The sequence below is a fragment of the Solea senegalensis genome, linkage group LG13 (assembly GCF_019176455.1).
Source record: "Solea senegalensis isolate Sse05_10M linkage group LG13, IFAPA_SoseM_1, whole genome shotgun sequence".
NCBI lineage: Eukaryota > Metazoa > Chordata > Actinopteri > Pleuronectiformes > Soleidae > Solea > Solea senegalensis.
The window spans coordinates 5,040,829-5,057,049 of record NC_058033.1 but is presented as its reverse complement, the minus strand read 5'-3'; the positions used below and the strand labels follow the sequence as shown (position 1 = coordinate 5,057,049).

The 16,221-nt window shown below is 42.0% G+C and overlaps 1 protein-coding gene across 2 annotated transcripts in view; it reads right to left on the bottom strand.

Moving 5' to 3' along the window:
- zbtb16a (zinc finger and BTB domain containing 16a) overlaps positions 1 to 16,221 on the bottom strand; it is a 133,959-nt gene that overhangs the window by 14,804 nt on the left and 102,934 nt on the right. For both annotated transcript variants that reach the window (XM_044041795.1, XM_044041797.1), the window contains exon 5: positions 1,105 to 1,275. In XM_044041795.1, the coding sequence (XP_043897730.1) occupies positions 1,105 to 1,275 (171 nt within the window). The remainder of the gene's footprint in view (positions 1 to 1,104; positions 1,276 to 16,221) is intronic.

Sequence of the window (16,221 nt, the reverse complement as noted above, 5' to 3'; positions counted from 1 at the left end):
TTTTTGTTTTTTTACAATTAATACAAAGTTTCTGATTTTTCAGCTTCTTAAATGTGAATATATTTGAGAACATCATGATTTTCAGGTTTGTTAAACACTGATCGGCATTTGACCTCTTTTGATTACGGACAAAAAACTCGATTAATCAAGAAACTAATCGACAGATTACTTGATTCTAATAAAATAATCGTTAGTTGCAGCCCTACATACATTTGACTTTTGTAAGTTAAAACTGTTTAAACATAGTCCACACATATTCACCTTTTACTAATCTGCTTAGTAAGACTACTCCAAACAAAGATCACCAAGGTCATCATATCAAAACCTACTTTTAATACCACGTACAAACCTCAGAACCCGGAACCAAAGGAGATTGTACCTTTCTTAAATCCTCTTCCATTACATCAGCTGAATCTGTTTAAAAAACCTTAAAACTTACTTCTACATGCTGGCAAAAAGTTACCACATTTTACTTATGCAATCAACTGAACTGCTACATAAATTCAGTGCTTCATTATAATGGTTTGAACACAAAAAACTACACTCCACACTAGACTTAGTTTGAGGTCATAGAGAAACAAACAGGCCAGGAAAAGCATACCAAACGTAGATATTTAGTTCCTCGTCTTGAATCTTTTAGGATGAGGTATTTTGGGTTCAAATTGGAGTTGACAGTAAACCGGCAGGGGAATTATATCTGATCTGGTCTGAAACGCTGATGAATATCTGAGCTAATCTGCCACTCTTAGTTTTCTCGGTTTCCCATTTATGAGGACATAATGGACGAGTATTAAATGTCCGTATGTGTATTAATTTCTTTGGGTTGTGCTTCAGATGGAAAAACCTTTTATTTGCAAGGCCTGAGCGAGAAGGCAGGATATTTCTGTTCAAAACCAAGCTGTAACATAATCTGTAACTTGTAATGAATTCAAATATTGAACGAACTGCTGCAACTGGAGAGTTTTAGCGTACCGTAAACCTCAGACGTAAATATTGAGAACCGACCAATCCATTTGTAACCATAATGTAAGCCAGGCAAGAGCAAGAGGCTGAAAATGAATAGATGAATAACACACAGTTGTGTAGATGCGTATTTCCACTGACCTGTGTGTGAGCGGAGGTGACGTTTGAGTGCAGTATGGCTGGGGAAAGTCCGGTTGCATTCGCTGCAAATGTAGCTGCGAACGCCGGCGTGGACTTCCATGTGCTGCTGCAGCGCCGTCTGGGTCTGGAAACGCTTCCCACAGAGCAGGCAGAAGATGGCCATGTCCGACCCTGCGTTGAGAAAAACACATCGGGGGGAATTAGAGACGAGAGCTGGAACAATTCAGAACTGGAGGTCGGGCCGATAGCGATACAACGAAAGCTGGTGGCTGATTCATCCATCAACAGCCCCGTAATCCCACTCCCCTCCATGAAAACATACCAGAAATTTAAAAAAAAGTCAGTAAATGCCATAATATTCCAAGAAAATTTCCCAAAACAAACAATACTCCTAATTCAGTCATGTATCTAAAACCACAAGGTAGCAAATACATGTGTTTGCATACAGGAAGTGATGGAATTTACGAAGTTCTTTGAATGCATCTGCAACAGGCATCTGATTAGTGGTGTCAGTGGTGCCAGACGTACGATAATTTTAGCTTCTGTTTATAATTCCAAAAATCCCATAATGCACGTGAATTTGACCCCTTCATTACATGGCTAAGTTAATCATTATAGGATATAGTGCATCCTATTATAATGTGATATGTGATGTTATGACACTTGTACATTTCTCGTCTTGCAACAGGACAGAGTGCATGCCGACGCAATGGAATTTACAAGGTTCCTTGAATGCACACACACTCTAGACTCCACATTACTCTCACTAGCTCTCCTGGCTTGCACCGTTTAGAAACTAATTGTTTTTGGTTTTTTTTATGAATCGGCAGGAGAGAGTCACATACACACACATTTTTCAGCAAGGACAGCCTTGGAATGAGCAAATATAGCTGCCGTTTGTGTGCTCCGCGTGTCGCGAGCCAGTCACGACTGCGGTTGTGGAGCCTCCATGCAGAGTGGTAATCTGCGTCTCCACATGATGGGTGGAGGCAGGTTCACAGCTGGAGCCGGGGGTCACCTGATGCCGGTTGGAGCTGATCAATCAGCTAAAACAAGGAAGTCGTCGACCCCATACTTTCTATTTTCATATTTTCCGGCTTTTCACAGAACCATCTCGGACACAGTTAATAACGACATGAAAAGCACTGTATTTACAGGTCTACAGTCGCACACGTTACTCTCGTTTTAGGGTGGGTGAGTAGACAGATAAAGATCTCCCATGCAATGCTTCAATCGAATCTCGTCTGCAGCGAGCAGTGCACATTTTTCTCCAGCAGAGATAAAGAGCACACAGTTGCAAACACAAAAACACTTATAAACCACAAACACACACACACACGCAGACACATTTGCACACTCCCACGAACACACTCCCTTCACACTTTTTCAATTACCAGGCTGGGGAAAACTCTGGGGAAGGACTGAGTGTTTGGAGCTCAGTTTCTATTTCATCAGTCAATAACACATCTTTGGGGCAAAGCTGACACTAATTTAAAAATCTATGAAGAGCAGCCCGCCTCATGTTCATAACCACTGGAGGAGGCGGAGGGCCCACGACAGCCTCTACGCCAGATCAATCACTGTCTTGGCTGCACTGAACGCTAAAGAACAGGGGATGGAGGGGAGGATGCACCGCTGAAGGATGATGATAGGAGGCAGGATGAAAAGGGAGTTTGTGGAGAGCACGTAAAGATGGGAGATTTGGAACAAGCCATGTAAAAACCAAGGGAGAAAAGGATAAACATCTAACTTTTTACTGGGAAATTAATAATTATTATTGACAAATCCTTTTCCGATTTTAGCTTTGCCTCCACGGTTTGGATCCTTGTTGAACACTCATGACTGAGTCAGATTTACAAGTGAGTTGAGTTGTGAGATGTACATGGTTCTCAGAGGACGACATGCTATATATGTGTGTACACTTTTTCCGACGAAGATATAAATGAGTTGTTTCTTTCTTTCATCGCCAGATGAAAGGACAAACCTTTGTGATTGTTCCACCTTCAGGACAAACTTTATAGTTTTGACCCAGCAGTCTAACCCAGTTTAGTTAAGACTCGGTCTGCAGTGAGGTTGGGGTACAACAAAAAACAAACACGTAACGAGAGCTAGCGCTTGTTGTTTCTTTTTCCAGTATTTTGTTTTCCTTGCCCGTCTCTTCCTCTCCTCTTCTTTTATCAATGAATAGGCCATTGACTGGGGTCAATTGCTTCTGGAATCCCTCTGGGACTCTGAGGACTTAAGTGGGTTTGATTGACAAGGCTGCCTCCTATTCACCCTTGTTCCCTCTCCTTTTTTTTTTAAAGTTTATCATGTATCTTACGTCTGTCAGTGTGTTAGTATTAGCCGAGGACTTTTTCCTGCAGGCGTCATTGTTAATGGACACATTAAAGGGGGCAAACGTAACGAGTGTTTTGGAAAATGAAATGGTTCTAATTGTCTTAGAGGGACAATAAGTGAAAGGGGTCAGAGGATGATTGACAGAGTGGCTCTGGTCAAAGAGGAGAGGTGGGGAGAGAAAAAAAGGGTTTTGGAATGTAAAAGGTTAGCAACCTCTGACCTCTGGCCCGGACAAAGGCGTGGAAATGAAGGAAATATGAAACCCAGATGCACACACACACACACAGAGAGAGAGAGAGAGAGAGAGAGAAAGAATGCTGCTGAACAAAAGACGGACGCTTTGATGTTTTTACGGCAGTTACAGTTGCGAGTCACATCCATGAGTCAGCGGCGACTCAGCCACTGTTAAAGAAGCCCCGACAATCACTGAAAGTGTGTTTTCAAACAACAACACAAACACAAAATAGTAACATTGAAGCAACTCAGAAATAACTTCATCCGCATGTGGACTGTACTTGTTGAGTTTCAAAGGGGAAATTATAATATTTGTTACGTGAGCCGTCGTGTTCGACGCGTACATGGCAGGATTTGCATATTCTGATGTGATGAAAACGGAAAACCTGTAAGGCTTGAAAGGTACTTTTCTCCTTAATCCTGTGCTTCATTAACAGCAGGGCTGAAAAAAAAAAAGAAAATCCAATCACCTCTACCTTCAAACAGCAGATGAAAACATCCACACGGTGAGAGTGCACGCACAGTTTTTTCTTTTTAAAAAGATGTGGGTCTAATTTGACCACTTTACAGTAAAGCTCAGGTAATTAACGGCACAATGTGTCGCCTGAGTATTCTGCTCACGCTGAATACAAGACAACAAAAAAACGCAGAACAACAGAAATCTTAATACTAAATGGTTTTTATTGTTTGAAATCGTGCGTCCACACTAACTTAAGAAGTGAAATTTCATCAAAGTAAAGGTGCTTTTACCTGAGTGGAGTGTTTCTTTTGTGAGCACTGGCCTCCTCCTTGTGTGCAAACCACACTTTGGCGAGTGCAGTGCGAACTCTGATTAGTGTTAGACAAAATTAAGTGGTGCAAACCATGCGGCCTGTACAGGGAATAATGTGTGTGTGTGTGTGTGTGTTGGAGGAAAGTGAGTAAAGGTGTTTGTCGGCTGCTGATAGATGAAGAGAGCGGCGAGAGAGAGGAGAGATAAAAAAAAAAAGAGTCAAGGAAAGGTAGGAGAAAAGTAGTTGACCCAGGAGGTCCATTACAGTGTAAAATTGAGTCAGCCCAAAGTGACACCTGAAAGGAGGAGCGGGAGTGGTGGGGGTTCTTACTCTCAGTCCTGTTTGGTTGTTTTGGAATAATTTACCTTCGACCGGCCTCTCCGTCTCCCACCATCTATTTATAAAGGCCTGGGCAGTTTGTGTGTGTGCGGGGCTGCGGTCGTGTCGGCGGTGTCTTAATGGGGCTGGAGTGGCAGGGCTGCTGTTATTTAAGTAGGGGATGGAGAGAGGCTGGTAATGGAGAGGAATACTCCTCGATGGGAGGTGACAGTGTCCGGATGGGCACAGATCTGTGAAACAGCCCAGGGCTAGAGAGGACGGCCACGGAGGCAGCCGGCGCACTTTTTTGTTTTTGCACCAGCTTCAGAGCAATGATGTACCGACCGGCTCTAATTAAACTCTGAGAAAGTCTTAAGAAAGCACACTAATGGCCTCCAACTTACAATCAGTGAGATATTCATGGCATTACTCAGCTTTTTAAATGGCATTTAGAAGTTTCTGGTGCTCTTATTAAGCGGCAGATTTCACATCAGCCCCTCAGGCACTTTGACAGACTGTATATAGAAAAGGATGAAGTCTGTGAAGGTGCATGAAACCTGAACTCTCTGGCATGGAAAGGCCACCAGGGGGCGATTTAAATAGTTAGGAAAAAAGAAACCTTCCCTGACACAAAGACCCTCACTTGATTTATAACAACAAAGAGAAAGTAAACACTTTCTTGAGTGCATGGTCTATAACACAGCTTGATAGATGTCAAACAGATGATAAAGCTTGCACATTACTGTCCAGTACGAGTAAAATATCAGTCACACTTTTCTAGCTGATATATTTTGAACTAGTGCTGAAACAATTACTCAGTTGCTCAGAAAGCAGTAGCGACGCTAAGGATAATTACTGAAATAAGTCCTCCAAAAGTGTTCAGAGAGGATTATAAACAATGCTACATGCATTTAATACATGGATGCAGCTGCAAGCTCTTGGTCAGGCCACTCTCCTGTTCCTCCAAATATGGTTACTTCTGGTTTAAAGGTCCAGTGTGAAAGCATTAATGACATCTAGTGGTGAGACTAGATTGCAACAGAATTACAGCGTCCTTCTCATGCCACAAAGTTATTTGTTCCTCTTCCTTTGCAGAGTAATCTTCCTCTTCAGAAAATGTAAGGCTACAGAAACCAAACGCTTTTTTATTTTGAAACAATTATACACATTTTCACCCAATAAAAACCTCCTTCATGCGACATAAAAAAGAAAATATTACACTTGGGCTCTTACAGGCTCTATATTTCTGTGTAGCCTACGGTTTCACGTGTAAATATGCCCCCCCTAACATTTCCTGCCTTCACTTCCTCTATGGACAAACACAGGATTTGCTCAGTGCTTTGTGGAAGCCGCACGATCTCAGTTCCTGCGGAGCCTCTGAGATAGTGCTGCCATGTTTTGACTGTAACAATTTAAAAAAGATAATGTTTCAGCGCGAGCGTTTAGGCGCTCACCTCATAATCCGGCCTGAAGAATGAGCGCCTGTGTGCCTTGGACTGTCGTCGAGACAGTTAAACGTGTCCCGACTGTGGCCTGCAATGCAGCGCGCCGAACAGAGGACCTGCCAGAGTTAATGAGGCAGAGAGCAGCGGGACCTCAGCACAAGGTGTTCAATCACAGGCCATTACCACAGCCCTCAACCACTGTTACTGCTCGCTCATGTCAATACCGATCCATAGTTTGTGTGTGGAGAGTGTAATAGTGACCAAATGTGAGTGTCTGTATCCTAAAAAAATAAATAACTGTGGCCACCTCAAACTTGTGGCATCAAATATGTTTTATTATTAACCATGAACTCCACAAATGTGACGTTGTAACAGAGACGTCGTTGCTCTAACACATGGATTTTTCTTTTTGAGGTGTGATACAACTCCAAACTGTGATCACAACAAATATGCTGAGCTGCAACAGTGAAAATAAGTCGATGCCAGAAAATGAATGGCAGGTGTTTCAGATTCACACGTGGTGGACAAAGAGTGGATGGGCTCCTAAAATGGCTAGGTTCCATTTCTTATACCAAAACAAGAGGCTGTAATGCAGTTTCTTTTTTCTTCAAGCAGGTAAACGTGATAAAAAACAAGGGCCATTTACTCCTTTCCAATTTCCAGTCGAGGAGTCTGCCTTTCTGCTCTTTCTTCCACAACTGAGTCACATTCAACAATTTCTGCAGGAAAAAAAAACAACGCACAACAAAAGAGAAGCACCATGGAGACCAGAGACAATATTATAATTCCTCTCCGTCTCTCAAACTCGATGGCGCCTGAACAATTTCAGATTTGAACGTTGTGTATGTTGTTCTGCAGAGTCAGTGTCTAGACTGCCAAAATAATAAGAGAAAGACATTAGCTCACTTTGACCAGCTATCATCTTTCCATCACTGATGATCGCAGCCTGAGAATGTATCCGGTCTCTTCTCTGCAGACTGCAGGTTTTTTGACCGGTGGGATTTAAGATCGCGATGGAAGAATCAGGAGAAGGAAGGACATTAAATCAGGTAAAGAGAACAACTCATCGTTCTGTGAGTTCACGTGTGGTCATTCTGATTCTGGATGAGATAAACGAGTGGGGCTGAAGTGTAACTATCATCTGCTCCACTACGAGACCCAGGTGTTAAAGATGTTCTTAATAGTGAATATAGTCCATGACAGCGATAAAGAAACAACTGACAAAGTACAAATACTTGTGTTACTGTACTACTTTACTTCAATATTTCACTTTTTCCCCACTACATTTCCCTCTAACTGTCTTTGTTTCTTGTTACTACCAAATAAAATAAAAACAAAATATTTGTATTTATATAGAGCTTTTCTAGTGTTGATGAGCTTTACAGTACAGTGTTCACCCATTCGAACGCTTTAACGTGGGGTTAAGTGTCTTTTCTCAAGGACACAAACAGACTAGCAGGGCCAGGAAAGGACAACTCGCCCTACCACTGAGCCGCCATGGCTCAATCCCAACTCCTCACTTTTTTCATACTTTTTATTCTAAAATTTAAGTACATTTCATATCAGAAAATTACTTTTCTTACTAAAGTAGAGTAAATGTCATATACTTCAAGACTTTTACTTAAGTAATCTTATAAAAAGTGACTTCAACTTCATTTTCTGGTAAAATTCTTCACTTTCAGGTACTTTATACAAGTTTTGCAGTTTTCACTGCAAAACTGCCAGAGCCATTTCTTCCCTTCTCTCTCTCGCCTCAGTCTAACCTCACTTTACACCGGTAAACAAAGCCTTCAGCTATCAGTCACAGCAACATCCATCCTGCCCGGTCGCTCCGCGGAATCACCAGCTCTGCTCGCTGCCAACATCCGACTGACAGTCACCACAAACACCAGTCGCAACAATCCTGCCTCAAGGTGCGAGTGAAGGCAAAGCAGCCGGAGCTGACGTCCCTGCTGCTCTTTAGCTTTGCGGAGGCTCCCGTGTTTGTTGCTGCTCTCATCTGCAGTCGGGGCTTCATCACAGATTAGGTCAAGGGCTGCTCTGAAAAGGTCACCAAACACCCTCTTTTTACCTCCGCGGAGCATAACTGAAGAAGTGCATCTTGTCGCGAGGACGCAAATAAACACCATCCGTAATTTACGACTGTATGGACCGGAAAAGGTCTCTCGGTGCAGGCGTCACGCTGTGGTCATGATTTTGTCGGCATACCGCCGGACAGCAGGACCCCATGTGGGCGAGTGTGGCTTCCTGGAGAGCAAACACTCCACTTACCACATCGTATCAACGGAAACTATGTTTGAAGAGAGCAAAGAAGAGTGAATACACCAATCAGTAAAATAAGGAGGGTTATAAGTTCATAGTCTTTATGATGAAGTCATTTACTCTTGTGTTTTATATTGTCTGGGGATGTACTTTTTCTCTTACTCTGGACATCAATGTGTGAGTTATGGGAATACACCTTTATTATTTTAAAACTGATTCCATTTCCATTCCACAGGGAAATTCTCATTTAGATTAGTGCGTGTCAAATCATCACCTCGCTGAACCTTCGTCTCAAAAAACAACGTCGCAGATGCTTTTTTGCTCATATCCTTGTTGTATTGCATCACTGCTGCCTGTGCACAAGTGTACTCACATTATTTTGATCTCGATATAATTATATTTTATAGTTTTGAGATCAGTTAAGCCTATATTATCTTCTGTATAATTCAGTGACATTTCATATTTGGCTGGAAGCTTCAAATCAGTCGAATGATCTTTCTGCCGCTCCCCGCACTAAATCTTTTTTTTGTCATGACACAAAATCATTATATTGTGATCAACAAATTACAGATTTCCCGGCTCTCTACATTCGGAGCGTTCCGCGGCGTGATTATTGCACTGCATGAGATGAGAAAACTAGAAATGGCATCTTATGTCTGTTCAGGGGCATCACGATGCACACGCTGAGCACATGGGCTTTGGTCTAATTGTACATTTGGCCTGGTGATGCAGTGACGATACCATGTGGCGCGCAACAGAAGCACGAGAGCTGCCAACACAGATGCAGAAATGAGGAAATCAGCGCACAGTTGAAGCAGTTTACATAACATGCATTGCACCCAAATTACATCACTCACCTCCTGTTTGTTACACACGAGCCCCTAAAGCTAATGTTTAAATCCAGGCAAGTAAACAATCTTGGCTCTGGGTGGGGATTAAGTTACAAGGCCGAGGAGATTGTTCGACAAATTGACGTTTCAAAGGCAAAGAGCGAGTCCCATTCGTCATAGGCCGCACTTGGCACGCGAGTGGTTAACCATGATGCAAATGGTGATATTTCTCGTTTGTGCCCAATCCTTCAGTTTCGGGACACAATTTTTTTCTCATTTTTGGAGCTCGCACTTGTATTTCCGAAAAAAAAAAAAAAAAGGAGGTCAGCGGGGACACAGATTTTCAAAGTGAAGTCTGTTACCTGTAGGCTGGTGCCACGTTCAAAGACTATTCTTGCACCGACATCCTCGTTTTCCCAGCTTACATTTTTCCAGTCTGCTTATTCTGATGCGCTTCAAGGCGCACATTTATAACTCCGGTGACACAAATACAACAGCCCGGACTTCTAATATGACAAAGACGGTGATTATTCATCAGAGTGAAGGCGGAAGGGATGTCTGTTTTAAGAGGAGGTCTCAAACTCGTGGTCCGCGGGCCACAAGCGGCCCTCTAATCCACTTCACTTGGCCCACCACCTTCGTCCCATGTCAACAGACTTTTAAGTATCTATCATTGCAATATCATAAAAGGATGTCATGATATAATTTTAAGCTCATATCGCCACTGCATTTGCTTTTATTCAGGGTCACTGCTATTCAACGTCTAGCTATTTTACCATTAGTGTACATGACAGCACAGGTTTATTTATAGCGTGTTGACAGATATGAGGATAAAGATTTATCTCTCAAAGTTAGGGCTGAAAAATTACGTGATTAATCTATTATTAAATAGTTGATTATTATTATCAACTATTTTGATAATTAATTAAATGGTTTGAGCGTTTTAAGGAATTAAAACAAGTTTTTCGATTTTTCAGTTTTGGAAATGTGAATATTGTATTGAAATCATTAAAAGAACGTCATCCTTTCCAGGTTTGAGGAGTGCCGAAGTTTTCATGCTCTGAGTTAAAATCCATGATCATGTCCTGATAACAATCCACATAAAATATCGGTGTCTGCTATTAACTGGACGATGATTTCCAGTTCCTTTCAGTGTTTTGTGGGGCGGAGCTTTGATGAGAGGGCGGAGTTCCTTTTAAAACTACGTTTTTTTACGTAAAGTAAAAAACGTTTTAAAACGTTTTTTACACGTCACAAAGTGCATTGAAGGTAAAAAAAAAAAAAGGATGGATGGTTACATGTAATTGTCCATAAATACATATTAAAATAAGTAAGAGTGGTGTGTGGAGTGCAGCTAATGTTTTACTGTATAAATATGTGTAGACGCACACAAACATGACCAGTCCAATGGCGAATGGAGAGCTTTACAGACGGAGGAATCAGCTCAATGACCTGATAGATCTTCACATTATTCATCTAAGGGGGGAAAACAAGAAAATCACAGAAAAGGCCACCTCTATTATAAGAAACTGAAACGGCGCGCACACACAGTCAACAACAACAAGCCCTAACCCTGCTGTGTTTTGTTTTGTTTCGTCCCTGCCTCCCTGTTCCACCGGGCAGCGATAATTCACGTCGGGGCCCGCAGCAGCGCTGACATTGTAAGATGAACTGCTCGCAGCTAGATTAATGCCACCAGATGCCAGGCGAGATGCCATATTAATTACCCAGAGATAATGTCAGCACAACCATATGGCAGCTCAACTGGCCATTTAGTTGACAGGGAGAGGTCTTTATAGCAGTGCAAATTTCCTCATCTGCACAGCATCACAGCCGTCGCCATATTTTTTCTCCCCCCACTGTAAAGAGTGGAGCACTTCACCACTATTAGCACATTATTAGTCAGACTCTCGTGTCTGCTCAGCATCTGTAGCACGCTATGACGGCTAATACATTATTAAGACGACTTATACGTCTCGTGTGGACTGTATTGAATATATAAATCTGATGACAACAACTGGAAACGAATAAAAAAGAGCTAAAGCTAAGTTATTTGTGTCTACATTATTGTGTAGAAAGTGGTAACACTATTTTTTTAAACAAACAAAGTATATATTAAGTGTGTGGTCATCATATTTTACTTAAATATGCTTACACAATTACATAATGGAACATTTGTTTAAAAAACAGGTTTTGACCCATTTCTTTAAAGGAGTAATTGCTCAGTAGAAATAAATAAGCTTAAGGCGCAGATAGAGCGGGGAGGTCACAGATTATTTATGTTTTTATCTTTTAATAAGATTTGTCTTCAGTTTGTAGTTTTTTTTAAATATATTTTGTTGTTCATATTCGAATGCCTGCTTAATGCCTGTTTAATTTAGCTAAAACATGTGCATAGAATGAAAAAACCCCAACACTTTTTTGATATTAAATACAGACCCAAACCACACTCATGACGCCTAAAGGAAATCTCACACCCTTCCTGCAGTGGATATAAATTCTAAAATGTCACTGGAATTTATTTACCAGCCTGTGTTTATTTTTCCTTCACCCCCATGCTGACTGTAAAGATCATAAATGATGCAAGCCGGGAATTAATGTCAACATGAGAGACAGTGGCAAAGCCCTTTATCATGATTTACAGTTAAACCGCCGGCCCCTTCTTGTTGTGGACTTGCCGATCATTTACAAGGACAGACCGCGCTCGCCGTCCATCCACCCGCCGCCGCCCCCCCCCGTGACGTCTCCTCCTCGCCCACCACCACCGGAGCACCCACCTACCCCACTCTCCAATCCCCACAAATCCGATTTAATCAGACAACTTGTGCAGTGTGGCTCGGAGTAAGAAAAAGGATAATTAGTAAACAGAGGAGCTACTCGCCAGGCTTCATTGGCATTCGCACCGGGTTACTGTGTCGCATTTAAAATGCAGTCTGATGAAGTCTACAGAATCAAACCATTTGTTACTCCTATTGAGGAGGCTTCGGGCTACTGGCAATTAAATTGGAATTAGCGCTGGGGAATGAGATACGGCAGATTCATACCAAGGAGAGGAGAGGCGGGGAGGGGAGGGCGAGAGGGAGGGAGGGGAAAAGGAAACAGAGAGAGTGCTCTGTCTGGATCTGGCTCTGCTCTACAGTGGGTCAAAACTGGAAATTATTAGGTTTCCTTTGTTTCTGTTTATTTCCTGCATGACTTCAGTTGACATTTCATAAATAAAGCGCTCCACACAGGCCTTAAGCCGTAAATAGATCCCTCACGACATCAGTAATAAATGGACTCATATACATTGAACAGAAAAACAAAATCCTTAAAAAACAAACGCAGACATTTTTGCTTACATCTGTTGAAAGAGTCCAACGTGAATTGATTGTACTGCACTGAAGGGAGAAGCCATCTTAAGCAGCAGCGGCTGTGACCTCTCCGTAACAATCATGAATTATATAAACCTGCTTATCAACGATCAAAATCATAGAAATATTCTAATTCAAAACACTGCCATACGGAGGCATCTTCGGTAACTCGTGGGATAATATCGTCAGGCACGGAAATTCAAGTGACAATCATTAAATATGCCGCTTTACTTTAAGAATCATAATAATAATACTGAATAAATGAACATACTGCACATAATTTGGAAACAAACACACACTTAAAGTCTGGGAGACTTTGTGGACGGAGGGTTAAGAAACAAAGGAGATGCCATTTGCTCTGCCACAGCTGACTGGGCACAGTGGAGCGCAGCGTGAAGTGAGAAAGTGCTGGTCCACTGGCAGAGAGAGGGAGAGAATGGAAGAAGGGATGGATGGATGGATGGATGGATGGATGGACGGATGGATGAATGGAGGGAAAGGATAAATGAAGTGGAAATGAGAGTGAACAGCTCCTGCGCTACAGCTGGCCTCCCTCACTCTCGGCCAACCTGGCCATGACAACTGGCTCGCAGGCTGCTCTGGGGCGGCGGGGGTTCAGTGGGAGGGGTCTGGCAAAGGGATGTACAACTGGTAAAGAGCCAGTAGGGGCCACTAAGAAGGACCTGCCCTTATTCTATCATTTACCAACATATAAATTTTGACAGTGTGGTCTATAAAGCCGGGTTTATGCGAACACCAAAGCCCATCAGTCACCAATCCAATCGCAAACGCTTCCATGAAAAGAGCAAGGTAACGTCGTCAGTGGCTCCTGATTCCAGGTCTTTATTTGTTATGAACAGTCGATAGGAGAAGGTGCGAGTGACAAGGTGACATGGCGTGGATTTGTAAAGGTGTTTATGGGGCAGCGGATGATAATGGCAACAATAAGATGATAATAATGGCATCCTGAGGCGAGATGTCGCCGACGTCTAACTTTGACCGCGTTCATTGTGTTTCTTTTCAAGCAATTCATTCATAGATTTCAGACATCATGAAGTTCTAAAGTAAAAAAAAATTATTTCTCTCCTCTTTAGTGCTGGCTGTGTCCATGTCTTTCTCATCATTTTCCGATGCGATCTAATTTCTGATCCTTATAATTTACACGCTCAATCACTGGGAGAGTTGTTGCATTTAACTCCAAATTATTCACACTCCTGTGATGTTTCTTTATGTCGTGTTAATGTGCAAAGACCTTGAGTCTTCTGCTCCATTATGTGCAGCAAATTACAGGGTTATACAGTATGTCAACCCCACAGTATGCCTTTCTATTGACACAGAGTGCACGCATGTTGTCGCAAAAAAAAGAAAATTGTGTACGCTTATTACCGCCACACTAGGTCATATATTCCATTTGCTCGTATGTGCTCAACAGTGTCATCAAGACAAACACCTGTACATTAAATAACGTTGGCAAATAGAGTGTGACTGATTCGGCGTTGAATTAAAATGCCTCCTTTTTACGCTGTGACCTCTGTGAAACTGCTAAAAAAAAATAAAAAAGTGCTATTAGAGAAAGAGAACACATGAGATGATCACCACGGTTAAGTGCGTGCCTGAGTGAATACATAAACGCACATATGCACTCAAAACGCTCCGTTCCCAAGGTTAAATACAAAGATGTTGTTCAAGCGAAGTCCATTACTGCAGGAAACCAATGAAAATAAATGACAGCATTCAGTGGGAGGTTCGCCGTATCCCACCGAGAAATTTGCGCAGCTCAGTCATTTGTATACCCAGCCCCCCCACACACAACCCCACAACACACACACATATAATGCTCGATTGTGTGTTTACAGATGAAGCACAGCATTTGAGAGCAGCCCTATTTTTCTCTTTAACAGGAAATGGAGACATTTTCACTCTAAATTTATCAGTTAATCTGTCAGGTGACGTAAATCCCTGTCACTGAGATTAATGATCTTGAGCCAGGAGAAGAAAAAGATCTTATTCACTGATTGACTGGATACAACAATAAGGTTTTTTCTTGTTTTTTTTCTTACCAAACCTGCACGGAGCTATATACAAATACAAATGTACTTCAGTGCAAGAAACTACTAAATCAAGAAATTAAAAAGGATAATATTGGTTTTATTTAGAGAACAAACAGGACAGGAAAACTGTCCCAGACCAATTCAAGATGTGCCAAAAATGGCACCTCTCCCCGACTCTGTGTCTCGTGTCTGCACAAGTTAATTACTAGAAGTCGACTTTCTATGTTGCCGGCATGTCGATGTCACACGGTTTTATCTCTTGCATCATATGTCTTTCCTCTTTGATCAACATGGCTTCCTGTACGGCTCCAAAAACAAACAGTGTCTCTTCAAACACCTTGAAAATGACCTTTATTACGACACAGAGAGTTTTAATTTAAATAAAAAAAAAAAAACTAAACGTAGGAAGAAATTACAGGATTTTTCAGACAGTGTTTTCCAAGTTCTTCACACATGAAATAAAAAAATAATAAAAAACTACAAAGTGGTAAACAGAAAACATGATGCAAGAAATATAGGAAGCTTATATAAAATGTTCATATCAATTATGTGGGTGTTTATATATATATATATAAATATACGTAAATACACAGGGAATGTTAGTAAATGATACATTTAGACATTTACTCATCTACTTAGTACCCTATATATATATATATATATATATATAATCCATTGTGTGCAGATGTTATTTACTTCTTTCCCTCTTTAGCTTCCATCCCTCACCTCTTGCTAACATGAGCTATTGTTGCATTCAACGACTCTCTCTCTCCTTCCGGGAGAGTCAATTTATTTCCGTCTCCTTGTGTTCGCTCTGTTTACATCTTCATCCACACTGAAGTTTAGTTGCACTATTTAACAAAAAAAAAAAAAGCAACATCTCAGACTCGCTCTCTCTCTCTGCATCCGTGGACCAAACGGACTGAGAGTGACTTCCAGAACCCTGTCCTCCTCCCATCACAGCTACACCCCCCCCTCCCACCTTTACCCCCTGTCCTGCACTGGAATCCCAAATCTCTCCTCGCCTTCCCAGGATTTATTCTTCTCACTGGCCATCTGGACAGTGAGGGCAGACAATGTAAAAGGAAAAAGGGGGTTGGGGGGATGGAGGTTGCAAACTCACATTAGTCACAGGCTCTTATGTCCTTTGACCCATACACAGATACACACACACACACATAAACACAAAAAGGCTGGAGCCAAATGACCCCAGCCCCGTTCACTGTGGCTGCTGACATCGTCTTTCCTGCCGGACAAAAGGCTTTTAGCACCTCACTCTACTGTCCTATAACCACAGTTAGCACCCTCCGTGTCCCAGGCTGGACAGGAATGGGGTGTTAGCAGTGTTTTCTCAGACGTCTTAGAAAGAAGGGGAGGGAGCAACGGGGACAAAAAGGAACAGGGATGAAGGCTATCTGATGTGTGTAACCTTAAAAAAAAAGTTGAGCAAATCATACGTGAATGCTGAGGGGAAAAGCATAACCAAACCACTAATCGCTGAGGTGTTAGCG